The 27,817-nt window shown below is 52.9% G+C and overlaps 1 protein-coding gene across 4 annotated transcripts; it reads right to left on the reverse strand.

The window, feature by feature from the left end:
* Positions 1–154: 154 nt before the first annotated feature.
* Positions 155–27,817, reverse strand: SPAG5 (sperm associated antigen 5). Of its 4 annotated transcripts, none has more exons than XM_075904424.2 (20): positions 27,295–27,817; positions 25,587–25,900; positions 22,291–22,483; positions 18,360–18,473; positions 16,627–16,719; positions 16,213–16,347; positions 8,058–8,172; positions 6,983–7,076; positions 6,674–6,755; positions 5,581–5,714; positions 4,963–5,128; positions 4,748–4,844; positions 3,919–3,972; positions 3,372–3,495; positions 2,809–2,920; positions 2,115–2,195; positions 1,790–1,942; positions 1,161–1,214; positions 949–1,029; positions 155–334 (listed from the first exon to the last, which is right to left on the reverse strand). In XM_075904424.2, the coding sequence occupies exons 1-20, from the start codon at positions 27,370–27,372 to the stop codon at positions 218–220; spliced, it is 2,391 nt and encodes a 796-aa protein (XP_075760539.2). In that variant the 5' UTR covers positions 27,373–27,817; the 3' UTR covers positions 155–217. The 4 variants fall into 4 exon arrangements, with proteins under 4 accessions (XP_075760539.2, XP_075760538.2, XP_075760540.2 ...); XM_075904423.2 differs by having other exon boundaries at positions 18,354–18,473; XM_075904425.2 differs by lacking the exon at positions 18,360–18,473.

Genomic DNA, 27,817 nt, shown 5'->3' on the forward strand with positions numbered 1-27,817 from the left:
CAGTTGCTATGAATGGGCCCTAGCAGGCAGGAGAGAACCCCAAGACTGAGCTCCAGCCAGGCAGGGGGAGAGTCTAGTACCTTCTTGGGCAGGTATCCTGTTAGTGAGCCTCCCCCCCCCCCCCCATGAGTGCTCTGGGGTGAGGAGAGCAGCACAGGGTGCCAAAACTTTAATAAATAAACACACAGGAGGAAGTTGGGCCGGGGGCGCATCACAGCTACAGAGCATCTCCCGAGTCTCTAGCGCCCTCCCTCAGCTTCAGCCCAAAGTACTGCAGCAGGTTCTGGAGCTCCCGGGAGCCGGCTGTCACCGCAGCAGGGATGGAAGAAAGAGCCTGGGAAAGGAGGAGGAAGAGTTAGGAGCCAAGCCGGAGGTGGGAGTATGGCTCTAGCAGCTGGGAATAGGACAGGCAGAGCAAGGGTTTCCACCAGTAGCCCTGAGCCTGAGGCCCAAGCAGCTGTGTGAAGGGCTCTGGCCTGCCAGTTAGGGGCAGTGCCTAGGCCTTGGCAGGACCTTGAGCCTTCCTGAGAGGAAGCAGCAGGGGGGGAGAGAAGTGATTATTTCAATGACAGCAGACAAGTCACTTAACTGCCCTCAGCATGGGGCAGCAGGTGGGGGGACCCTCAGGGACAGCAGCCAGATGGGATGGAGGGACCTTTCCTGGGTTCCCATCCCATCGTGCCTCTGGGCCCCAGCCCTAACAGCAGTCACATTGCTGTTCTCGTGGCCACAGTCCGTGTCCTTCCCAGACCCCTGCAGCTAGAACAGGCCCTGCTGGAGGCTGCCTCCCCTGCAATGGTTTCAGGTGGGAAAGGGCCAAGCCACGCCCCAGGTGCACTGCTCTTTCCAGGGCTCTGGGCCGTAGTGGGGCCAGGCTGAGCTGTGTGTCAGGTGCTCTGTCAGCAATACACATCTGTAGGGAGAGCCCACTTCCCCCAGCAGCCTCACCTCTTTGATCTTCTCTTGCATTGCCTCATGGCTCCTCAGCAGTGTCTGTGTCTGGTGGAGTTTCCCCTCCTGGATTCTCCTCTGCAAAGGAAAGCACAGAGCTGTGCAGATGGAGGGGAGGAGGGAAGCAGGCAATCCCCAGAGCTGGCATTTTCACTGCTTAGCCCCCAGGCAGGGAGGGGGAGCAGCCACTCCCCAGCCCCATGCCTTACTTGCTCTTGGTTGTCTCTCTGCGTCTCCAGGAGCAGCTCCCTCAGCTTGTTCACCTGCAAGACAGGACAAGGATCGGCGTCCAGGCAGGGTGCAGCTGGATACCCTGGAGCCTGACTCAGGCAAGAGGGGAGCAGACCCCACCAGCTCTGAAAGAGCTGCCCTCTCTCATTCCCAGCATGGCGGCTCTTCCAGGCCTAGCCATGCACAGCACTCACCCCCCACCACGTAACCCACTACCGAGTCACCAGCAGGGCTGTGGCTTCTCTTTGGACCCTCTGCCATTCTGGGAAAAGAGCCAAGATATCAATGGATCCAGCGCAGAGAGCTAGAACAAAGCTGTTGAGGGAAGGAGAGGGTGTTTTCGGGGGCAAGGGGCGGCTTTATGAGCCGGGGCGGGGAGGGGGAAAGGAGCTACATGCAGGTCGCGAGCCACAGGTTGGCCACAGCTGGGCTAGGTGACCCTGAGTGCAGTGCACGGGGCCCTACTAGAAAGGAGCCACAACGTAGCAAGAACAGCTCCTCTCCTGGCAGCCCAGGGACACCCCTAACCCTAACCCCCAGCCATGAGTGACCCCCCCGGTCATCCAGTCCCTCCCTCCTGTTCCCATCCGGGCACTGCTGGCTTCACCTCCTGCCGTAGCAAGACTTTCTCCTGGACAGCCTCAGCATCCAGCGTCGTCACGCTAGGCTCCCGTCCCCTCACCTCCTCCCACAGCACACGAGCCTCTGTCTCCACCCGCCGGAGCAGGTGCTGCAGGTGAGAGACCTCGGCCTTCAAATGCTAAAGGGAGAGAAGCCAGTGAGACGCTGGGAAGTGGGGCAAAGGACTCTGTCCCCGGCGTGAGGACCCCCCGGGCTGCTCCTTGGTGTGCTGCCAGTATAGGACAGTACAGTGGGCAGCAGGGCTGAGGTGATTCAGGATCTAACCCCACCCAGCCCACAGAGGTGGGTACCGTGACTTCCCCGCTCCGGTCAATGAGCTGCAACATCTGCTTCTCTTGTTGCCGCATGATGTCCTGCAGCTCCTTCTCTGCCTGAGGAGAGAGAGGGCACTGTGTTAGGACAGGCTCTCCCAGAGAGGCACCTCCCTTGGAGCAGAGCTACAGAAACGCTGCTCTCCAAGGAAAGAAATGGGCACAGGTGTCTGGGCCCAGGGGGGTTTGTCCATTGCAATCAGCGAGACAGACACTGCTCACAGACACTCAGTGCATCATGGACAGAGCGGAGAGGCAGTGGGCTGGGCACAAGCCTAGTTCCCCAGCAGCTTCAGGCAGGTGAGTCCTAGCACCATTCCCTACTGCCAGGCCATCAGACTGCATGCAGTGATGGGGCCCCGACCTCCCCAGACAGTGAGGGGTAGGACCCTGGCCTGCGCCGATGGATCTGCCCAGCTAGAGGGGGGCAGTCCTGCACCAGGCTCCCCCCGCTCTGCAAAGTCCTGGCCCAGGACACAGGAGAGGCTCAGTCTAGAGCACTGGGGAGCCTCACAAGTGCCGCATTCAGTCAGGTGAGCAAGCAGCTGCAAGATGTGGAAAAAAACAGTTACCTAGATTCTCCTGTGTCCTAGAATCAGAGCCTGCCTGCTCCTTGGCCCAGACCAGCTCTGCTCTGGAGCTCTTGCCTAACCCACTTCTGGAGCCTGCTCACCTGAAAGCTGACTTGCAATGTCTTGTTCAGCTTGGCAATGTTTGCATCGCGAGCATCAATCTCGGCCTGGAGCCTGGACTCCAGGCTCTCCAGCTGGTGCTGGTGCTCAGAGCTAGGAGGGAAAGAGCCAGACAGTGCCTTCATAGGGCACAGAGCGGATCCAATAAGGGCTGCACAGCCGCGCTCTCAGGGGAAGCCACACACTGCTCTCAGCCTCACCAGGGCGACACACCTCTGAGTCTGAGACACTGGGCTCTGTCACACTCCCACTAGTACCCAGTTTCAGGACCATCCATGGAGAGAGAGTGATGCATCGCCCATCAAAGGCATGGCAAGGAGCCCATCCAGTGCTGCCGAGGGGTATCAGCTGGGCTGGGACTGGACCCTACGTGCATGGAATCAGCACCAGGGGTAATGGTGTGTGCTGGCTGGAGGCTGACAGGGTGGGCTCCAGGGGACACAGTGGCAGGAGTGGGCAGTGGGGAGTGACAGACCAGCAAGGAGCAGGCTGCTGGGTACTCCCATCATGTCTCCTTTGACTCCAAGCCAGATGCAGAACTCACATTTGGGCCTGCAGCTCCTGAACCTCATTGTGATTCGCCTTCTGGCTCTGGGAGCTCACAGTGACGAGTTGAGACACAGCAGCTCGCAGCTCCAAGGCAGTCTCCCACAGGCTCTCTTCGATCTCTGGGGCAGGGATGTGAAAGGGTAACTGGTAAGTATCACCCTTAATAGGGGAGACTGACCGGTTCAGGGTAACTGGTGCAGACTAGAACAGCTCCCCACCTGCTGTGGGCTGCTCCAGTCATCTCGATTCTGTGCCTGGAACAGTGAGTAGCTTTAGCCTGCCTGCATAGCTAAGACCCCCACTCCTTTGCCTCTTGGTGCCGAGCAGTTACAAGAGGAAACCAGCTGTTGAGTCACACCTGGAGGAAAGGCACAGGCCTGGCTCCCTGGGAAAACCTCATGCCCTCAGGAGTTTGCACTACCCTGCTCCAGGACATGTTCTCTCATCAGACCAGGGCCCCTTTACACTGGGGCCCAGCCAGGGCAGATTTACTGACAAGGGAGCAAGTGGCTAGGCCTGGAAGAGAGGGCAGACCCAGTTACCTGCTGATATCTCAGCACTTGTGCACCAGCCTCCAGCAGCTTCTTCATCAGTGCCTGTAACAAAGCAGATCAGAGGGGACTGGCACTGGTTACCCGTCCATAGCCCTGAACCACTCCTAGGCCACGGTGCCTGCACAAACCCAGGAACTTCCCTTCTCTGCCAGTCCCTGGGCTCAGGCCCCGCGAGAAGAAACTGGTGCTGAGGCCTTGTTCAAAGCCCTTTCACCATGCCCGGACTAGGCCATCTCATGGCAGCTATGACCCTTGCAGCGGAAGGAGCCACCCCCATGAGCAGGCATCATGGGAAGCAGACTTAATGCAGATGAAGCCCTGGGCATTGAGGGGCCCAGTGGCACTAGAACCACTTCTGGGGTGGGGGTGCTAGGCTGCACCCTCTTTAGACCTATTGAGATTGGGTTGCTAACTTTCCTGGACTGGACTCCCTTGCTGCCTGCCACAGGAAGGGCGAGCAGAGCAGAGGATGATGGGAGCTGGAGAGTGCTTTCCCAGTCATGGGAACAGCCTCCACCTCCATTGAGGGGAGATGTTGCTTCAGTGGCACCATGTTCTTTTGACTCCTGAGCATGCAGCAGAGCAAAGCATTATGGGAAGGGGTGTGCCACTGACCCCAGTGGCTGCATCTCCAATACCAAGGGCTGCAGAGCAGAGGGAGGGCCCCGCACTACATGGGGGGTGGCAGGTGTACAGACCACTTCATGCCCCTTGTCTGTGAAGCAGTAACCCAGCAGCTGCCACGTAGGCAGTGTTTCTGGAGCTGCAAGTCCGGGCAGGAGGAGACAATAAGCAATTTCTGACAGCCTCATCCTACCTTTTCCTGCCACAGCTTTCAAGACGCTGCCCACGAAGGAGCCAGGCATGCTGTGAGGGGTACGTGCTATGCTCCTTGAAGTAGCAGCAGCAGCAGCCTTCAATGATAAGAGAGGGTCAGAAGGACTGTACCTCACTGATGCCAAGGCAGCAAACAGATTGCTCTGCTTCTCCAGGGCAGTCTGTGAGCGACAGCTGTGGGGTCTGCGCTCCTACCTCTCCTTGCAAGGCAGCCTGGAGAACATCCGTGAGGTCCAGCAGCCTCCCCTTGGTCTGAGCAAGCTCCAGGGCGGACTTCAGGAGTTTGTCCCTGTTGAGCTGCAGGCCCAGGGCTTCTACCTTGCTGCAGTCCAGCGCCTCACAGAGGGTGTCCCGCTCTTTCCTGGGAAGCACGGGGGAATCAGAGCTCACTCAGGGCTCACCCACACCTCATCCAGAGAGACGGGAGCTACGTCAGGGCAGCTGCGTGGCCTGGCAGTGATTGAGCTCCTGGACTCGGTGGCCAGAGCAGAGGGGGATACTTGGAGGTGGCATGTGAATAAGCAGAGGATGAGACCAGCTGTGCCCAGCCAGAGCACCCAAGGGCTTCCCAGAGGAACTGGTGCACTCAAGCATGTACCAGGGTGCACTAGTGGGCTCATTCTCTGGAACTCTTTGCCTCCCAGACCTGGGGAAGGTTGGAAGGGGACCCTGCCCAACAGGGGCTGAACAGAAATAAGCCCCTCTCCCTTCCCGCAGACACAGGCTTTCAGCACACCAGGCCAGACACAGCAGCAAGCTGGGTGGGAAGGCCCACAAAGGGCTCGGAGCGGCATAGAGCAACTGCTGACTCACTGGAGGTGCTGGTAGGCATCCTTTTGATCCTCAAACTGCATGCTGCGCTCCCGCAGGACTGCCAGGGTGGCTTTCAGCTCCCTTTCCGTCTCTGTCAGCTGCTCCCGGCACACCCGGTTCTCCTGGTCAATGAACTGGGGTGGAGGGAAGAGACAGCCCATGAGCATTCACTAGTAAGGACAGGGAGCTGGTACAGCATGGGATCCTCAGTGCATGCAGATCAGGAAGGGCTAAGGAGGGCCACATTCATACCAGAAGCTGGGGAAAAGTCGCTCAATTCCCACTCTACCTTCCTGCAGGTGCCCAAGCTGAGGCTCTGGCCCTGCATATCAGGGAATCTTTCCTCTAACAGGTCTCATAGCCAAGCAAAACAGATCTGTAGCCTTTCCCCTTCTCACCTGAGTGCTGACCACAGCGATCAGAATACTGAGCCTGGGGTCAGTAATATGCAACTGCTCTCCATGGCATTTATAACCTTGTTCAGCCCTCGCAGCTTGGGAAACGCCGTCCTACTCTGCACTCAACCGGTTCTTCCGGGACTTCAGCCACAGCTTTTGCAAGAACTGCCAGAGTAGGACTCCCCTTGGGATTGCAGCCTCCCCAGGACACAAGAGCATCAGTCTCTAATGAAGCCTTTAGGGTATTGGATGCCAGAAGGAGCAGTAGAAGGGCAGGGTGGCAGTCAGAGGGATGGGCTTTCACAGCACGTCAATGGGGAGGAGGCAGTTTTGTGGAGAGATTTAGCCTCCAAGTGGCCCCTTGGCTGACAGGTTTTATGGCACCAGCACAGGTAGGACACTACTTATAACAAGTCCTGGGCTAGTAGGATTTGCATCCACACAGTTAGGGTGCCCAGCTCTCTCTCTGTCCCTCTGTGCAGCTTTATGGGGCAGGAGGTTTTTGGAAGGACATTAGAGTGAGGCCTGGCAGCTCCAGTTCTGGGCTAACATGCAGGGAGGAGGTGGCGATGTTAACTTGTCCTAGGCTAGGGGTTACCATCATGGTCTGTGCAGTGGGATGGAGCATGCACCCCCAGCACAGCGAGTGTCCTGTGCCCACAGCAGAAGGGTTAGCCCAGCCCCCAGGACTCTACCTCGCGGCACTCCGTCATCTCACGCAGCTCCTGTCGCACCCTGTCATGCTCCTGCCGGAGGAGTGCCTGCTCCCTGGCCAGCCTGAGGTGGGAAGGAAGCTGTTGGAGTGCAGTTCAAATGCCAGCTGCAGGCTCTGGGCCTGGGTAGGGCAGCTGGCAGGATCTGCCCAGGAGATTCAAGCAGGCCAGAAGTGACTTTCAAGGGAAGGGAAACAGAACCGGAGTTGTCAGAGTCCCCTTAGGGCATCACATGTGATTCAGTCCCTGGCCTGCACAGCTCCCCTACAACGCTCGGGGTGGGAGACTCACTGCGCCATCTCTTCCGCCAGGGCTGCATGGTTCTCTTGCAGCTCATCCCGCTCGCACTGCAGGCTGGCCAGGTCTCTCAACAGCGTGCTGAGCTCTAGGGCACAGGGCACAGCAGGGTAAGCTGCACAGCTGGCATCCCCAGATCCCTCTGTGCTAAACTGACAAGGTAGAGCAGCCCTGCCTGCCCATCCCCAGAGCAGCCTTGATCCTGATGTGCAGGACATCAGACTTACCCAGCAGGGGGAGCTGTCAGCAGGGAGCCCTCCAAGAGCTCTGCAGGACACTGACATCCCAGCAGAACAGGCAGCTACTTCTACAGGAGATGCCCTCCAGCCAACTCAAGAGGCTCAGCTCTGTCCTCGGCATAGCAAGAGATGGCCTGGGCTTTGTGTGCCCTGCACGAGTGTCTCCATCTCTCAGATGCTGCCCCCTCTAGGCAGGGTCCCGCTAAGATTTTCCATCCACGAGCAGAGTGAGTTTTGTCTTGTGCACCCATATCAAGGCCATGGGTGCTTGTTCGGACTGCACGTGTGCCACTGTGGCACCCAAGTTATAAACTTCTCCCTTTCCCCTCTGCTGCCATGTCTCCCACCTGCTCCTCATCTGCTCCCCTGATGCCTGCTACTGCTGCCCACCCTCCTCTGCTGTCCTGGCTCCTGCCCATCTCACTCCCCTCAGCCCTCCTGGGACTTGCCCCTACCCCATCCTTTCTAATCCTGCACCAGCCCTTCCCTTCCCCCTGTGCCCACCTCCTCTAAACCCCCTTCCTATCCCCTTTCTTAACACCTCCCTCTACCCACCTGCCCTGCCTCTCTCCTCTGCTCTCTGGTGCCCATCCCTCCCCTCCACATGTCTGCTCTTCTGCTTCACCCCCACATTCTTCCTGGCACCTGAACCTTCCCGCGGTCTCCCTCATCCCTCACTGCTCCTGCCTTCCCAACACCTGCCCCCCTTGCCCTCTTCCTCTCTGGTGTCCACCCCCTCACCACCTTCTGCCCCCATTCACCTCATGCCCCTTTGCGCGCTCACACATCTTACGGGAAACTCTGCCTCTAGGGCCTCTGCACAGCCATACCTGCTCCCAGCCTGGAGTTTGCCACAGTCAGCTGATCCACCTGGGCCAAAGAGTCCTGCAGCTCAGCTGTCACTTCCTTCAGCTTGCCAGAAATCAGCTCCAGCTCTGTGCTCGCCTGCAACAGAGCACGGTGTGATAGGGCATTCCAGACTCGTTTTTGGCGTATGAAAGAACTCAAACGTGAAATTGCAGAATTGTTAACTGTGGTTTGTAACCTATCCTTCAAATAAGCTTCCATACCTAATGACTGGAAGATAGCTAATGTGACGCCAATATTTAAAAAGCACTCTAGAGGTGATCCTGGCAACTACAGGCTGGTAAGTCTAATGTCAGTACTGGCAAATTAGTTGAAAACTATAGTAAAGAATAAAATTGTCAGACACATAAATGAACATAATTTGTTGGGGGAAAGTCAACATGGTTTCTGTAAAGGGAAATCATGCCTTACTACTAATCTACTAGAATTCTTTAAGGGGGGGGGGTCAAACAAACATGTGGACAAGGGGGAATCAGTGTACTTAGATTTGCAGAAAGCCTTTGACAAAGTCCTTCACCAAAGGCTCTTAAATAAAGTAAGTTGTCATGAAAGGAGAGGGAAAGTCCTCTTATGGATTGATAATTGGCTAAAAACAGGGAATAACGGGTAGGAATAAATGGTAAGTTTTCTGAATGGAGAGAGGTAACTAGTGGTGTCCCCTAAGGGTCTTACCTGGGACCAATCCTATTCAATTTATTTATAAATGGAGAAAGGAGTATAAAGTGAGATGGGAAAATGTGCAGATGATACCACACTGCTCAAGATAGTTAAGACCAAAGCAGACTACGGATGTGAACGACTAGTTGTCTAGTCGCTTCCCTCCCACCTTGCTGCCTCGATCAGAAAGAGGCAGCAGAAGGGGAGAAAGACAAGGGCACTTCAAAGTGGCAACGCTACGTGGAGCCTGGAACCAGAGCCCGGAGTCAATGTGGTGCTGCTGCTTTGAAACACTGCCTGGAAGCTGGGGCCAACTGGGGTGTCCCCAGGCTGCACGTGACGTTTCAAAGTGGCAGCGCCGAGTGGAGCCCGGGATCACCTGGGGACTAGTCGATTAGTCAGTTACTCAAAATTTAATATCCCTAAAGCAGACTGCCAAGAGCGTAAAAAAAGATCTCACCAAACTAAGTGATCGGGCAACACAATGGCAAAGGAAATTTAACGCTGCTAAATGTAAAGTAATGCTCATTGGAAAAATAATCCCAACTATGCACATGATATGATGGGGGCTAATTTAGCTACAACCACTCAAGAGAAATCTTGGAGTCATTGAGGATAGTTCTCTGAAAATATCCACTCACTGTGCAGCAGCAGTGAAAAAAGCAAATGATGTTGGGAATCATTAAAAAAGGGAGAGAGAATAAGATGGAGAATATCTTATTGCCCTTATATAAAACCATGGGACGCCCACATCTGGAATACTGTGTGCAGATGTGGTCGCCTCATCTCAAAAAAGAGATACTGGCAATGGAAAAGGTTCAGAAAAGGGACCCGTTCCAAATGATTAGGGTTTGGAATGGGTCCCATATGAAGAGATTAAAAATAATTGGACTGTTTATCTTAGAAAAGAGGAGACTGGGGGGAGGGGGGGCTATGATAGAGGTCTATAAAATCATGACTGGTGTGAAAAAAGTGAATAAGGAAAAGTTATTTACTTTTTCCTCATGATATAAGAACTAGGGGTCAACAAATGAAATTACTAGGCAGTAGGTTTAAAACAAACCAAAGGAAGTTTTTCTTCACTCAATGCAGTCAACCTGTGGAACTCCTTGCCAAAGGATGTTGTGAAGACTAGGACTTTAGCAGGATTCAAAAAAACAGCCAGATAAATTCATGGAGGGTAGGTCCATCAATGGCTGTTACCCAGGATGGGTAGGAATGGTATCCCTAGACCCTGTCTGGAACTGGATGACAGGAGAGGGATCACGTGAGGATTACCTGTTGTGTTCACTCTCTCTGGGGCATCTGGCATTGGCCAGTGTCAGCAGATAGGATACAGGATTAGATGGACCTTTGGCCCGACCCAGTATGGCTGTTCTTATGACAATCACTGGAGCACCCTTTATGCAAGATAACCTATTGAATATACTTATCCCATTTATATGCATGTAGTATTTTTGTAGAGCCAGTTAGGAAGATTAACATGTGGACAGGTCACCTGTGGCTGGGATCCACCTTGAATGCTGTATTTTTCCACAAAAACAGAGGGAAAGTTTGGACTGAACATGAAGGATTCCTGCCTTTTGCAAAACCTATTTAAGTGTGGGGAGAGGTAATCCAGGTGTGCAGTTGTCCCTGGCTATTCCATCCAAGATGCCTCTTGGAAACAACTAAGACTGAACTGGAGGAAGGAACTGGGATAGGCTGGAAGGATGTCTGGTCTCTGAAAATGATTAATAGAACAACTTTAAGGGTGAGATATTACATGTAACTAGTTTTAGTGCTGTGATGTCCAACATACTAGCCACATGTGACTAGTTGGCTTGAACAATGTGGCTAGCATGCTATAGCAGTAGCCATTATAGTGGCTACTGCTTCAGAACTGGTTGGATACCATGGTTTTAGTGTATTAAGCTTATAGCTTGCGTGTTCTGCTTTATTTTGATCAGTAACCTACTTTGTTCTGTATACTCTCTCATGATCACTTAAATATATAGTAGATAAAAGGTAGGGTTTTAGAGTGTGTGTGTGTGTCTGTGTATCTGTTTAAGAACTCCTCCTAAACAGTAAAAACTAGGACCACCAATTTTGGTATGCAGCTTCCTCTAGTGAGATAAATAGAAAGGAACATAAACACTGTCAAATCAAGTGTAAAAATGTAATAAGAAAAGCAAAAAAAGATTCTGAGGAACAGCTAGCCAAAAACTCAAAAAGAAATAAAATGTTTAAGTACATTAGAAGCAGGAAGCCTGCTAAAAAAACCTGTGGGTCCCCTAGATGATTGAGCTGTAAAAGGAGCAATCAAGGACGATAATGCCATTGCGGAGAAACTAAATGATTTCTTTGCTTCAGTCTTCACGGCTGAGGACATTGGGGAGATTCCCAAATCTGCACCGTCCTTTGTGGGTGATGAATCTGAGGAACTGTCCCAGACTGAAGTGTCATTGGAGGAGGTTTTGGAACAAATAGAAAAATTTAATGTTAACAAATCTCCGGGACCGGATGGCATTCATCCAAGGGTTCTAAAAGAACTCAAATGGGAAATTGCTGAGCTATTATCTGTGGTTTGTAACCTATCCTTTAAATTGGCTTCTGTACCTGATGACTGGAAGGTAGCCAACGTGACACCAATATTTTAAAAGGGCTCTCGAGGCAATGCTGGCAATTACAGACCGGTAAGTCTAACTTCAGTACCGGGCAAATTAGTCAAAACAATAGTAAAGAATAAAATTGTGAAGCATGTAGAAGAACATAATTTGTTGGACAAAAGTCAACATGATTTCTGTAAAGGGAAATCCTGTCTTACTAATCTGTTAGAGTTCTTTGAAGAGGTTAACAAACATGTGGATAAGGGGGATCCAGTAGATATAGTATACAGGCAGTCCCCGGGTTACGTACAAGATAGGGACTGTAGGTTTGTTCTTAAGTTGAATCTGTATGTAAGTCGGAACTGGCGTCCAGATTCAGCCGCTGCTGAAACTGACCGCCAGTTCTGACTTACATACAGATTCAACTTAAGAACCCCAAGCTTCCCCAAGTCAGCTGCTGCTGAAACTGATCAGCAGCTGATTCCAGGAAGCCTGGGGCAGAGCAACTCTGCCTCGGGCTTCCTGTAGACAGCGCTGGTCAGTTTCAGCAGCGGCTGACTTGGGGACGCCTGGGGCAGAGCAGCTGGGGTGCTGCTGGGTTGCTCCAGTAGCACCGCTCCTCAGCGCTACTGGACCAACCCAGCAGCACCCCAGCTACTCTGCCCCAGGCGTCCTGATTCAGCCACTGCTGAAACTGACCAGCAGCGGCTGAATCAGGACCTGGGGCAGAGCAGCTGGGGTGCTGCCGGGTTGGTCCAGTAGTGCCCAGAGGGCGCTGCAGGACCAATCGGCAGCGCCCCAGCTGCTCTGCTCCAGGGTCCAAAACAAAAGCCTGGTCTGCTGGGGGGGGGGGGGGGCACACTAGCCGCGCCCCCCCCAGCAGACCAGGGATACGGGAGCAGAGCCGCAGCTCTGCTTTGGCAAAGTCTCAGAAGCGCGGGGAACCGCAGCTGCTGCCGCTTCAGTCCCCGTGCCTGTGGTCTGCTGGGGACCGTCCCCAGCAGACCACAGGCACCGCGACTGCAGTGGCAGCAGCGGCGGGTTCCCGCGCTTCTGAGGCTTTGCTCTGGCAAAGCCTCAGAAGCGCGGGAACCCGCCCGGTGCCCCTGGTCTGCTGGAGACGGTCTCCAGCAGACCAGGGGCACCGGAGCAGCTTACGAACGGGGCTCTCTCGCCCCGGAGCTCGCAGGTAGCAATCCGCTACCTCGACCTCCGGGGCGAGAAAGCCCCGTTCGTAAGTGCGGATCCGACGTAAGTCGGATCTGCGTAAGTCGGGGACTGCCTGTACTTAGATTTTCAGAAAGCCTTTGACAAGGTCCCTCACCAAAGGCTCTTGTGTAAATTACATGGCCATGGGATAAGAGGGAAGGTCTTTTCTTGGATTGAGAACTGGTTAAAAGACAGAAAACAAAGGGTAGGAAGAAATGGTAAATTTTCAGAATGGAGAGTGGTAACTAGTGGTGTCCCCCAAGGGTCAGTCCTGGGACCAATCCTTTTCGACTTATTCATAAATGATCTGGAGAAAGGGGTAAGCAGTGAGGTAGTAAAGTTTGCAGATGATACAAAACTGTTTAGGATAGTCAAGACAGAAGCAGACTGTGAGGGACTCCAAGAAGATCTCACCAAACGGAGTGATTGGGCAACAAAATGGCAAATGAAATTTAATGCAGATAAGTGTAAAGTAATGCACATCGGGAAAAATAACCCCAACTATACGTACAGTATGATGGGGGCTAATTTGGCTACGACAAATCAGGAAAGAGATCTTGGAGTTATCGTGGACAGTTCTCTGAAAACTTCCACACAGTGTGCAGCGGCGGTCAAAAAGGCAAATAGGATGCTAGGAATTATTAAGAAAAGGATAGAAAATAAGACCCAGAATATCTTACTGCCCCTGTATAAAACTATGGTATGCCCACATCTTGAATACTGTGTACAGATGTGGTCTCCTCACTTCAAAAAAGATATTTTGGCCTTGGAAAGGGTTCAGAAAAGGGCAACTAAAATGATTAGGGGTTTGGAACGGGTCCCATATGAGGAGAGGTTAAAGCGACTGGGACTTTTCAGTTTAGAAAAGAGGAGACTGAGGGGGGATATGATAGAGGTCTATAAAATCATGAGTGGTGTGGAGAGGGCAGATAAAGAAAAGTTATTTATTAGTTCCCTAAATAGAAGAACTAGAGGACATCAAATGAAATTAATGGGTAGCAGGTTTAAAACTAATAAAAGGAAGTTCTTCTTCACACAGTGTGTAGTCAACCTGTGGAACTCCTTGCCAGAGGAGGCTGTGAAGGCTAGGACTATAACAGAGTTTAAAGAGAAGCTAGATAATTTCATGGAGGTTAAGTCCATAAAAGGCTGTTAGCCTGGGGATAAAATGGTGTCCTTGGCCTCTGTTTGTCAGAGGCTGGAGAGGGATGGCAGGAGACAAATCGCTTCATCATTGTCTTTGGCCCACCCTCTCTGGGGTACCTGGTGCTGGCCACTGTCGGCAGACAGGATACTGGGCTAGATGGACCTTTGGTCTGACCCAGTACGGCCATTCTTATGTTCTCTTATCCTAACTTAAATCAAGGTCAGAGTTTGGTTGTGCCAGGACAATGGGATGTGCCTAGAATATGACTGTTTCTCACCAAATGGAAAAACAGGGGTGTGGTAGCAGGGATAGTTATATCCCAGAATGACCACAAGCGGACAGAAAGCACCCTAGCCTCAGGGAGCAGCTGCTGGCCAGTAGCATGGCCCTCACCACATCCCCTGCTCTGTTTCCTGCACTGCCCACTTGACTCCTGCCTCCTGCTCCCAAGCCGTGAGCCCCCACCACCTCCAGCTCCTGCCCTGACTCCTTCCTTAATGACCCGAACAATGCTGTGTCAATTTCCTAGTACTTTATAAAATTACTTGTGTTTAATAAGCCTAGTGTAAATAATTGTTTCCTGGGGGGAGGGAGAGAGCAAAGAGTCTGTGCACCTCTCTTTCCACTGAGAACACAGGCTTAGATTAATGAGTTTAGTCTGGTTGGAATTCCATACGGCGCAAGACAGATTGATTTGGAGTTCAGCTCCCAGAGAGGCTGGGTATCTGTGTGCTGGAGACAGGTATCTTGCTGGCCTGTTTTCAGTTAAGGCCTACAGCTCTGGGGGCAAGGCCCAGACCCTGGGTGTGTGCTGCAGCAGGCTAATGTGTGACTCAAGAAGGGCAGTGGGGGCCAAGGCTGGAAGGGCAAACAGGTTTGGTGGGGTCTTGGCACAACAGGTGCTGAGGTCCCAACCTGTCACACATGGCACCTGGCTCATTGCTCAGTCCTGCCTCTTTGGGGTTCTCCCAAAGGGAGTCTGCTGGCCTCCATATCCCAAAGGAGGGGAAGTGCTCAGGATTTCTAACGTCCTCCCAAAGTCACAGGAGGAGGCAGGGCAGCAGTTCCCCACCAGACCGATGCTGGGAAAGGGGCCATATTCTGACCCAAGCCTGGGCAAAATACAGCATGCAGGCCACTTCTGGCCTTCCAAAACACTGGATCCAGCTTGTAGATGCAGCAGGGAACCCCAGGAAGGCTCCCTGCTTGCCTCGTCTCACCCCACCCCACCCCACCCACACGACACTCAGAAAAGCAGCTTCCATGCTGTTTCTCTTTCAAAACTGCAAGACCAGAGGAGGGGAGCAGGCTTCTGGCACTGCCCCCACCCCCAGCACAATCCCACTGGCCGGTTTCTGGCCAGAGAAACCGACCAATGGGAGCTGCCAGTTTGAATAACTAGCAGCCACGAAGAACCATGCCCCCTCACCTCTGTCTCAGTTATTCACACATGCACATGACCCTGCAGCCTGTGTGGGGGCAAAGCAGGCAGGCAGAGTGGCTGGGTGTGAAACATGCTGGGATGCTGGCCAGGAGTCACCCAGTTAAGTGCACCCCAATTCTTTCCTTCCCCAACCCTCTCCCCCCCGCATACCCAAACCTTCTGCCCCCCTCCTGCACTCATATTCCCTCCCAGATCTGGCATCCCAGTCTCCTGCCCCAGATCATAATCCCCTTCTGCCCTAGGTCACATCCCAAACCCCTGCACCCCAGTACCCTGCTTTAGGTCACAACCCAAACCCTGAACCCTAGTCCAGTGCCCCAAGTCACAATCACCTCCTTCACCAAAACTCCCTCCCATATCCCACACTCCCTCCTGCACCCCAAGGTCCCTTCTGCACCCAACCTCCATCCCAGACCCTGCACTTCTTCCATGAATATCATGGAAGAGTGTAGCCCTTGACAATTTTCGAAAATCTTGGGAGTGGCCTCCCATCAAAAATTATTGCCCACATCTGTTCTGCCCTCTGGATGGCAAACATTTCCTGTGCCTCACTCATCGGCTTCTTGGCACATTTGGGTCTGCACCATACATCTGGGGGACAGGACTCCTGGCAGCAGTCATTGGCTGCTTAGCATGGCTCTGCACACACAGCCCCCCTGGAGGAAGGAGGTACTGAACTTGCTCTCAGCATTCACTGAACTCCAGCCACTGCCAAGTGCCCCAGGAAGCCTCGGCAGCCCCACTGCCAAGGGATGGTGCAGCCTCAGCACACGTTAACTGCAGGACCCACACGTGGGAGGTTCAGCTGGGCACGTGGCATGCATGGGTGCTGCTGAACTGCGAGAGGCCCCTCACTCCAGACACTGGCAGTACCTCCAGCAGTACAGAGCTAGCAGTGAGAATGGGGCTCAAGCCAGCCTGTGACTCAGAGCCCCAATCCCCAGGCTCACCAATCATGTGTGCTGCTCGCACTCCTACCCCACTCCAGGGGCAAGGCCCACTCTGGGCCCAGCACCACCACACCTCTGTCCTGCCCTTTGAAACAGTCTCCCACAGGGTTCTGAGTCTGTTACCACATCTTTAGCCTCGAGTGCCTCAGCAGCCCTGCTCCGCATCTCATCCCGCTCCGCCAGGCAGCTCTTCAGTTTGGTCGCCACTCTGTCCAGCACGCTCTGGTCCAGGGAGAGCAGGGCCCTCATTTGGTCTTGCTAAAAGAGGAGGAGGAGGAGAGCACACCCATGAGCACAGCCTGGAGTCCTTGAGGATTCCCAGTAGCTCCAGACATGACACAAGTCTGCTGCATGCTCCTCCAGAGGTGCAGCTCACCCAGCCCGGGCAGTGAACCCAGGGCACTGCCAGGCAGGTCCAGCCCTCTCCAGAATTGAAGACCCATTCTGAGGTCTGACAGATGCATACTACAACTCAGAGTTTCAGCCACAGAGCAAAGCAGAGCCCGCTGCAAACAGTGTGCCCTATATAAGTCTCACCTGTTGTTTTAGGGCCTGTCTGTCTTCCTGAAGATTCTTCAGGGAAACATTTGCAGAGTCTAAGAGTGACTGTGACTCCACACTCCAGGATTTCTGCAAGACAAGAAGCGCATTCATGCCACAGATCTGACTATGGGAACCCTATTGAAAAGCCCCCACTGCGGCTTAGGACCAGCCAAAAATCTCTGAGGGTATGTCTACACTACCCCGCTAGTTCGAACTAGCGGGGTAATGTATGCATACCGCACTTGCTAATGAAGCCCGGGATTTGAATTTCCCGGGCTTCATTAGCTTAAGCGGGGAGCCGCCATTTTTAAATCCCCGCTGCTTCGAACCCCGTGCAGCGTGGCTACACGGGGCTCGAACTAGGTAGTTCGGACTAGGTTCCTATTCCGAACTATCGTTACTCCTCGTGAAACGAGGTGTACCGGTAGTTCGGAATAGGCACCCTAGTCCGAACTACCTAGTTCGAGCCCCGTGTAGCCACGCTGCACGGGGTTCGAAGCAGCGGGGATTTAAAAATGGCGGCTCCCCGCTTATGCTAATGAAGCCCGGGAAATTCAAATCCCGGGCTTCATTAGCAAGTGCGGTATGCATACATTACCCTCCTAGTTCGAACTAGGAGGGTAGTGTAGACATACCCTGAGAGAGAGTGTGGATATCCCACACTGGGCTGGAAGGAGTTAATACTCTGTGGGTGGAGGAAGTTCCACCCTCCAGTCATACTGGGCATGCTCCAAGTGCTGGGTTAGCATAAAAGGGCTGGATGCAGGAGTAGAAAACCTGCAGTAGGAGCTCTAGAGGCAGACCAGCCACAGATTCTGGCAACAAGAGGCCCAGAAGACTGGACTGAACCTCCAGAGCTGATGGAACCTCCAGACAGTGACTTGCACTGTGGAGCCGAAGGAGGCCAAAGCTTCATGGATAGCCCTGATGCCAGAGATGGAAGGAAGTGACCCAGGGAGGGTTCACAAATGTTATGATTTCTCCCAGTGTACTCAGTGTGATTCCCTGCTAAGCTAGTGGTAGATCATTCAACCACTGCCAGGACCCCGAGTGAGGGCCCAGTAAAGTTGGGTGGGTTTGGGCCACCCCCACCAGGGCTAATCACCCCACCTCCTCCTGCTAGCAACCCCTCAGTACTAGCCACTAAGCCACACTATCCTGGGGTCATGGACTGACTTGGGTCACCAGCAAACAGAAAGTAGTAATAGCTGTGTCCATACACCCCAGTGACACCCCTCCACACATACACACACACACACCCTTCTCAGAGGGGATATGCATACACTGACAGAGTCCTGGATCCACTAGAGATCTGGTGGTGTAACTAAATTGCTGCCAGTGGTAGCAAAGGAACATGTATAAGTGACAACCTTTGTTAGGCATCCTCCTGCCTGTGGAGACAGGCCAAAGTATCTGAAAATGCAGATAAGCAGACAAGCCATGTCCCTAGAGTGACCATTTGCAGAGGACATTGGATTGATTCCCCCAAGCAGGGGCCAGCTTGTCACAACATCTGGGATGGGGAAGAGAACATTCCACTTGTGAACCACCATTGCCTCCTTTAAGTGCAGGACTTGTTAAAGAGGAGTCAGGAGCTCTCAAGAGATGGCCTTGCACATTCAATCAGCTCCAGCTGGGTCCCTGGAAGCCACACCTGGACAGTCAGCCTTGGCCTTAAGGGTCCTCTACCCTCCCTGTACACAAGCCCCTCCAGGACCTACCACTACCTCCCTGGCCTCTTCCAGCTCCTGTTGCAGAGCCTGCTCATCCTCCCGGTTCCGCTGCAAGGCCATGAGTCTCTCTCTGGCTGCCAGGTACAAATCATGATAAAGCTGCTCCTCCTGGAAGACAGTCCATCCCCAAGCCATCACTCCCAGAATTAGGAGAATTGCCTCTCCCAGGAAGAGGTGGACTGGGCTTGAGCCAACTCTTCTCAGCAGAGCCAGCCAGGCAAAGCATGTCTTCTTATTCCTCCAGGGACATGGGTACCAGGCTGAGCCTGAGAAGGGCAGCATCTCTGCCCAGGAGGGCTAGATTTAAGCAGTTCCCTTGACAGATGAATCACCATTAGTCCCAACAGCTTCCCTCAGGTGCTGCCCCTCCCCAGATCCCCATGCCAAGGGATGCAGCTACCCTCTCCTAATCACTGGCTACTGATATGCTCACTTGCACCTTCCTTCCTTGAAGAGCTGGTGGTCAGTGGTTCAGTCAGCCAAGTGTAATCAGAAGGCCAGGAAAGGCAAAGGCTGCTGCACCTCCAAATCAGCCCATGCGCATGATTCAATTAGCCAGGGCTATAGCAGCAGGCAATCACGGAACCAGGTTGCATCAGCTCTGACCTCAACAATCCTCGCTCAGCCCACATCACTTCCAGTCCACTTCCCTCCAATGAGACCTTGGGTGGCCTGCTGATTGGGAAGGCTGGAGGCCGTATGTGACGTAGTGGGAATAGTGTTCACTGCTTGCTTTGTTATGCTGTATGAGATTCCTACTGTCTTGTGCTGCTCTGCAGTGACTGTGTGAGGGGGGGGGGGGGGAATCCAGTGGGGGATGGGATCTTTGTGGGAGAACTCCTGAAGGAAGGCACGTAGGGAATGGCCCAGGCCAGCCTGTCACCTGACCCTAGCAGGAGAGATGCAACCAGCAAAAGTCAGATAACACCAGGGATGGGCAAGAGGCTGGCAACGGGCTGGTTCCGGCTGCCAAGCCACTGGATCTGGCCTACAGCTGCCTTGCCAGAACTGTAAGGCAGGGATCAGGTGGAGCTTTAAAAAGCCAGCTGTTCGCAGTTCCTAACTGCTGAAGAGGGAGACATCTCATGCTGTTCCTACCCCCAGCAAAATCTCTTAGCTCCCAGTGGCCAATCTCTTAGTTTCCAGCCAACAGGAGCTGAGAATTTTTGCTGGGAGCAGGGGCAGTGTAGGAAGCCTTCTCCCTCCCTCCCTCCTTGACCCCTCCCCTTCCGCTCATGCCCAGAGAGGAGCCACATGGAGCAGCAAACAGCCTGAAGCAGTCAGTCTGCTTCAAGTTTCTGCTGGCAAGCGCCTCCCAGCAACAGCCTGCCTCTGGCACCCTAATTCCTCCCTTCCCCAACCCTCTGCCCCCTCCTGTATCCATACCCCCTCCCAGATCTGGCACCCCAATCTCTTGTCCCAGATCACAATCCCCTCCTTCCTTCAGTCACGCCCCAAAATCCTGCATCCCAGTTCCCTGCCCAAGGTCACAGTTGACTCCTTCACCCAAACTCCCTCCCAGACTCCGTTCTCTCTCCTACAGCTCAATCCCTTTTCCTAAGCTCCCTTCCACACCCAACCTCCATCCCAGACCCTGGAATTCCTCCATTAATATCCTGAAAGAGTGCAGCCTTCGATCACCTTCCAAAATCTTGGAGTGCCCCCCCACTCCCAGTCAAAAATTATTGCCCACCCTGGATAACACCTTGGGCCCTCCTCGAAGTGAGACAAAGGAGTGGGCAGGGCTGCTTTGACAGCTGGGACCAGTTGCTGAGTGTGTGAGGGAGTTTTTTGGCTGGCTTAGGGAGGAGGAAATCTAGCTGGCTTGGGGGGTTGTTGAGCTGTGCCAGGAGAGAGGAATGAAAATCAGAGGGTTCAGCAAAGCCCAGCTAATGACCCAGCTGGGAGAGAATGATTCCCCCAAGGAGCTGGATCCTGTCCCAGCTGGGAGTAGCCAGACAGCTCCAGAGTATGTGCACCAAGCTGCTGAAATGGAGGCTGCTCCTGCAGGACTGTGACATGGAGATGGCCTGTATTAAGGACAGTGCCAAGCCCTGGTTCATTGATCTGGTGTGGAGAGAGGGGCCTGAGTGATCCTGCTCAGTTCAGTCTCGTAGTGGGGACTGCATTCACTGTTTCCTTTGTTATGCTGCATGTGATTCCTACTGTCCTGTGCTGCTCTGCAGTGACTCTGGGTGGTGCCCAGCTGGGAATGGGATATTTGGGGGAGACCTCCTGACAGAAGGCACTAGGGAATGGCCCAGGCTAGCCTATCACCTGACCCTAAGGGGGAGATGCAACCAGTGATAGTCAGATAAAACCTTGTTGCTTCTCCCTCCCTCCCCCCGAAGCTGGACAAAGGATGGGGCAGGGCTGGACCAGTTGCTGAGTGTGTTTTTCAGCTGGCTTAGGGAGGGAGTCTAGCTCAGAGTTTCCCAATCGGTGGTACGAGTACTTGAGAGAAATCGCGCCGGGGGAGGAGGGGGGGGGAACAGGGCATACATCAACACAATTAAAATGTGGAGAAAACTGAATTTTTGTTTTAAGTTTTACAGCACTTAAATTTTGGATGTAGAAAGTACAAAAATAATAATCACCCACCTGGCTACAATTAAGTTGTTTAAACAAATGTGTTGCAATGATAGAAAAAAATTTGTGTCTGAAAACTGTAGGTACCAAGGGTACTTTATAATAAAATAAATTTTTTTAAAAAAATAAAAAGGGTTGAGAAACACTCGTCTAGCTGACTTGGGAGGCTGGGTAGGGGCCCGGGGCCCAGAGCCCTGGCTCTAGGCCTCCTGACCTCCAAGATAAATTGTACTGAATGCTCATGGTTCCTGTAACAACGAATCTGTGCTACACTGTGTCCTTGTCAATGAATAAACCTTCTGTTCTACTTGCTGGCTGAGAGTCATGCCTGGCTGAGGATGGGGGTGCAGGGCCTGGTGACTCTCCCACACTCTGACACCATGTGCTAGCTGTAGTGCAGGAGTCCTGCCAGCATTGACTAGGGAGCAATTGAGAATTTGGGAGCTTAGCACTGCTCGCCTGCAGACCTAGCAGGGGATCTGGACATGCCCCACAGTCCTGCAGAGCCATTAGTGAGCAAAGGGATTCGTACAGCCCCTACCTCTGCAGCGTCTGAGCATCTCAAAACTTTTAGGCTACATCTACACTGGCAGTTTCTTGCGCAAGAACAGCTGTCCTTGCGCAAAAACTTGCTTGCTGTCTACACTGCACGAGCATTCTTCCGCTAGTAAGTTTACAGTATAGCGTTGTAAAACAGGGCTTCTTGCACAATAGTTATTCCTCTCCCCACGAGGATTAGGCCCTCTTGCGCAAGAGCTCTTCCACAAAAGGACAGTGTAGACAGGCAACATGAATTTCTTGCGCAAAAAGCCCCTATGGTTAAAATGGCAGAGCTTTCTTGCGCAAGAGAACATCTACACTGCCATGGATGCTCTTGCGCAAAAGCACATGGCAGTGTAGACACTCTCTTGTGGAAGATTTTTTGCACAAGAACTCTTCCGCAAGAGTTCTTGCGCAAGAAGCTGCCAGTGTAGATGAAGCCTTAGAGTGTCTCTACTGGGAGGCCGGCAGGGCTGCTGTCCCTATGACAGGTAGAAATCTGAAGCATGGAGAGATTGACTTGCCAAAGATCATACAGAAAGTCCAGCTAATTCCCTTCTGCTCATCTTGCCTGGCACTGCATTTGTGTGTGGGAGTGGGATGGGGAAGGAGGGGCAGCCAAGCACCCTTTTGCCTGGCTGCAGTCGTAGGTTTCACTATCTAGTGCAATGGCATCAGGGAGAGTTTGACCTACTCAGCCAGAGGGGAGGCAGGCACAGCTCATGGCTACACCTCCCATTGGCATCTGCTTGGGAGCATCCCACTGCAATCTCAAACACAGGTGATCATCTCTTACTACTTTGGGATGGGCGATGTCCGTCTGCGTGAGCACATCTCTTTGCTCTGCCGGTCCCAGATGAGGAACTGGCCCCTGGCTCTGCTGCCAATCCCGTAGCTGGCATGAGAGGGCTTCAATGATGATAAGTGTGCTCTCCAGCCGCCCCTCCAGTTCTGCTCGGGACAGGACACTCAGGTGCTCCCGTGAACAGCTAGTGAAAGAAGATACTTGTGAGGGGCTTCAGGAGCACAGAGTCCACGAACTAGAGAAATAGCTCACAACTTAGGAACACTGACTAACCCCCAGTACCTGAGCATGTAAGGATCAGGTCTTGCCCTGCAACCATATGTAGAAGCCCAACGTCATATCCCCACATTCCATCTAGATTACATTAAAACTTATCAGGTTGTTAAAAAGAGGTAACCCTGTGCTAATAGCACCCACCATTAGCAAATACAGAAAAAGGTTGAAAGATGGTTAGAGAAAACTGAGTTTGAAAGTAATTAATCTAGCAAGAAACAACTTATCAATAGTTGTGGTTTGAAGTCCTCGTTTCCGTATTGTCTTTACGATCTGTCTCATTCTTTGTTTCTGTCTGTTACATAATAATTTTGCTAAGTGTAAAGTAAATTATAAATTGATTGGTTAGAGAATTTTGTTATAGTTAGCATTGTAAAAAGTTAGTAAAATGATTGGCTAAGCACTAAGGTATAACTAAGCAGGACTCAAGTTTAACTGTATAAACTGGGGTCTAAGAAGGAGATCAGCAGGAAAAACATGAATAAGTGTTATGCTTATAAGCACACAGGATCTTGATGTATTTTGGTAGGATCCCTACTGACCTGGTGTCAGGTAACCCTTCCAATTGGGTCAGGACTTGGTGGAGAGGGCAGGCCTGGGTTCCCTTATCTTGGCCACCACCCCCACCAGGATGGTGACCATGTTTATCAGTAGAGCTGACTCTGTCCACTGGGCCACCCCGTCTCGAGATGCAGGGCAGCCCTTCAAACTCAGTTGTGGTGCACCTCTTCACCCCACTCTAAGGAGTAATGGAATGTACCAGCCCCACAACACAGGGAGCATATGAAGGCTAATTTAGCTACAACTAATCAGGAAAGCGATCTTGGAGTCATCGTGGATAGTTCTCTGAAGATATCCACACAGTGTGCAGCAGCAGTCAAAAAAGCAAACAGGATATTCGGAATCATTAAAAAAGCGATAGAGAATAAGACAGAGAATATCTTATTGCTCTTATATAAATCCATCGTACACCCACATCTGGAATACTGCGTACAGATGTGGTCTCATCTCAAAAAAGATATACTGGCATTAGAAAAGGTTCACAGAAACGCAAGTAAAATGATTAGGGGTTTGGAACGGGTTTTTTGCGATTTTCCGGAAAATAAACCCTTTTTCCGGAAGATCCCTTATTCCTACTTAAGGGATCTTCTGGAAAAGGGCTTATTTTCTGGAAAATCGCGTCTACACTGGCGCTTTTCTCCGGCAAAAACCCCGAGCCGGAAAAAAGCGGCAGCCATGTAAATGCAAATGCCGCAGGGAATATTTAAATCCCCCGCGGATTTGCAATTCCGAAGTGTCTCATTAGCATCCCTTTTCCGGAAAGGGATGCCAATGTAGACACAGCCTAAGGCTATGTCTACACTCGCGGTTTCTTGTGCAAGTAATATGCAAATGAGGCTAAGCGTGGAATATCACCTAGCCTCATTTGCATACCTAATGAGCCACCATTTTTTTCAAAAGAGGCTCTTGCGCAAGGAGCGTCTACACTGCCCCTTCTTGTGCAAGAAAAACCCTCTTGCGCAATGCCGTTCTTCCTGAAAAGTAATAGGTATAATGGCATTGCGCAAGAGGGTTTTTCTTGCACAAGGGGCAGTGTAGATGCTCCTTCTTGCGCAAGGGGCAGTGTAGATGCTCCTTCTTGCGCAAGGGGCAGTGTAGATGCTCCTTCTTGCTCAAGAGCCTCTTTTGAAAAAAAATGGTGGCTCATTAGGCATGCAAATGAGGCTAGGTGATAGTCCTCGCTTAGCCTCATTTGCATATTACTTGCGCAAGAAGCCGTGAGTGTAGACGTAGCCTAACAGGGTTTAAAAGAGAACTAGATAAATTCATGGAGGTTAAGTATATTAATGGCTATTAGCAGGTCTCGCCAAGTGGCAGCAAACTCAACTCGCCAGCCGCAGAGTTCTGTGCTCTGCGCATGCGCAGATCGCTCTGTGCCGGCTCTTCCGGGGTGTAATCTACTTGCCACAGGTGAGTAGATTACATTGTTTGTCAATCCCTGACTATTATCCAGTATGGCTGTGTCTAGACTGGCTAGTTTTTCTGCAAAAGCAGGTGCTTTTGCGGAAAAAACTTGCCAGCTGTCTACACTGGCCGCTTGAATTTCCGCAAGAGCACTGACGATCTCATGTAAGATTGTCAGTGTTCTTGCAGAAATACTGTGCTGCTCCCGTTTGGGCAAAAGCCCTCTTGCACAAATGATTTGCGCAAGAGGGCCAGTGTAGACAGCACAGTGCTGTTTTGCGCAAAAAAGCCCAGATGGCTAAAATGGCGATCGGGGCTTTTTTGCGCAAAACCGTGTCTAGATTGGCACGGACGCTTTTCCACAAAAAGTGCTTTTGCGGAAAAGCATCCATGCCAATCTAGATGCACTTTTTCGAAAATGCTTTTAACGGAAAACTTTTCTGTTAAAAGCATTTCTGGAAAATCATGCCAGTGTAGACATAGCCTATGGGTAAGGAATGGTGTCCCTAGCCTCTGTCTGTCAGAGGGTGGAGGTGGATGGCAGGTGAGAGATCGCTTGATCATTAGCTGTTAGGTTCACTCCCTCTGGGGCACCTGGCATTGATCACTGTCAGCAGACAGGATACTGGACGGACCTTTAGTCTGAACCAGTATGGCCATTCGAATGCCTTGAGCCCTAGGAATTTAGTAGAGGTGGGTGCCCCTAGAGCAGGTTCTCTCAACCTATGGGTTGGGACCTAAATATGGGTCGCCATTATATTTCAAAAGGGTCTCCAAGCGTCTCACCAGGTGGCTCTGCCCTCCCTCCTCCCCCCATTTTTTAATTACCTTGGGTTACCAAGTCTTCCAGAATTGTCAAAATGGGTCCACATCTGGAAAAGGTTGGGAACCGCTGCCATAGTGTTTGGGTAACAGAAGTTTCTGCAGCTAACAGGTAGAGCCCAGCAAATCCAGATATCCACAGGTATCTGAATCTGCAGAATCCACAGCTCATTTCTGTGGATACAAGTTTTATTTCCATGCAGGGCTCTTATAATAGGGACACTTACTGCCAGAGCAGGGAATCTGTTTCTGCTGCACTATCCTTTGCGCAGACAGACCATTCCGCAGAGGTGTTCGTACTTTTCTCCAGCAGTGCTGGGGGAGTCATCCAGGTGCCTGCAGAGCGGCTAAGGACAGGGGTAACATTTGTGCCTGCATCTTGCTGCAGAGCTGGCAGCGGTAGGCTTTGCCTCAAGGACTCCGACACAGAGATGTGCATGTTTTTCTCCAGCCACTCCAGTGGGGTCATCCAGAAGATGGGTATAATGTGGCTGGTACCAATCTCAGAGGTTCTCTGCAGCCTCCCAACAGCCTGGCTGTCCTGAAGGAGAGGGAAAGACATAGCAGTGCCCTGAATATCCCCGGGGGACCTGGCACCAGCAGGTTGGACTGAAGAGGAGGCTTATGTCTGGAAGGTGTTCTGCTCAGAAGCTTTCCCTGAAGGGAGTAAGGATGTAAAAGCCCATTTAATTGGTTAACCAGTTAACATACTTTTTTAACCAGTTAACCAATCAAAGGGTGGCTGGGATGTGGGCCTTCCATCATTCATATCCCTGGCAGGAAGGAGCAGCAACTCTTACTACCCTAACACAGCAGAACCTGCACCCAAACCCCTCTTGCACCAGCCCTGAATCCCCTCAGAGCTAGCACTCCACATGCCCAACCTCCTACTAGAGATGTTAAATATCAGTTAATTGAAGAGTCAAGTAACCTTGTTACATTTTAATTGGTTAGTCAACTATTCTGTAGTCCTTGGAGGCAGGGCTGGCAGCCACTGTATCAGAGACACCAATGCTGGGTGCCAGCTGGGAGCTGGTCTGCGAGGGGAGCCAGTTTAAAAACCAGCTCTCCTCACACACCTGCTGCCTGTCACCCTGTGCTGCTGCTTCTGAGAAAGAGGCAGTAGTGAGGGGTGACAGCAGGCCCTGTCTAGGGAGGGTCTGAGCACCCAGACCCAATGTGAGCCAGAACTGAGACAGGATGCCTGCCCACCTGGCTCCTAATACACTTTAAATGCAGAGCTACAGCAAGAGTAGGTCCTAGACACATTGCAAGCCAGTACTGAGCAAAAATGTACTGGCAGAGAGAGGGGAAGAGGGAAATGCACAGAGTCTATAGCCAGGGCTTACCAAGCAGCGGCAAGCCCTGCTCGCCAGCCACACGGTTCGGCACACTGCGCGGGCTTGTAATCTACTCGCCATGGGCGAGTAATTACACTAATTGTCAAGCCCTGTTACTATAGCAGTAACGGATACGCTTTTGTTTATTGGTTACTCAACTCCCCCTGCTGGGTGACAGTGAACGGGGGACGAGGGGGAGCGAGCTGGACAGGTCGTTCTTGGGTTGCCCTTTAATGTAGAGAATAGCCGTGGACATAAAACAATGGGTGATATCCAGCTGGGGCCCGAGTCCCCAGCAAGACACCAAGCGCCTCCCCGCTCAGCCCCGGCCCCTCTCCCCATGTCACGCGCGGCCCAGCCAGCTCGGGGCCCAGAGCAGGGGGGGGGAGCGTGTTAGGGCTCTTGGCCGAGGCACCCCACGGGGGGGGGCAGCAGGAGCAGGGTTTGGACTTGCGGGGCCCGCCCTTCCCTGGCCTCTCGCCCCCAGCCAGCTCGGGGGCCGGAGCGGGGCCTGGACTCGCGTTCACACGGGGGCGGGGACCACATGCGGAGCACGCGGCTCTCCCGGGGAGGAGGGGCAGGCGCGCGCACTCACCGCCTCCATGGCCCCCAGGCAGCCGCTTGCTCCGCACTGCTGAGACCCCTCGGTTTGAACGCGGCGCGCCGTCCCCATTGGCTGCCGTCGGCAGTGACGTCAGGGCGGAGCGACGCAGGGTGTAACGGCCGGGCGCGAGGGGGGGCCGGGGTCTCTTCCCCCCGCACACGCGGGTCCCGGGGCCGCTGGATCCCAGACGGGCGGAAGTTGCGGGCTCCAGCGCTGGGGGCTCTCCCGCTAGGGGCGCCTCGCAGTCCCGGGGCCACGCGCCCCCCTCACCGGCCTGCGGAGAAAGCCGGGAGCGCCCGCCCTGTCCGGCTACCAAGGGCCCGCGCGCTCTGGTAGGCGCTGCTGAGTGTTGCATCGAGCATGTGTCCGGCAGTGCCCAGTGCCCACTATGGACGCCGCCTTGGGCTGCTCACCGGTAAAGAGATGCTCCCCTCCCACCTGCAAATCCGAAGACATTTAAATTCCTTTCCTGTGTCTGTGGCACGTTGCATGGTGGCTGATCCAAACACTCCCC

The sequence above is a fragment of the Pelodiscus sinensis genome, chromosome 21, assembly GCF_052426305.1.
Source record: "Pelodiscus sinensis isolate ZL-2025 chromosome 21, ASM5242630v1, whole genome shotgun sequence".
In the NCBI taxonomy this organism is placed as follows: Eukaryota; Metazoa; Chordata; order Testudines; family Trionychidae; genus Pelodiscus; species Pelodiscus sinensis.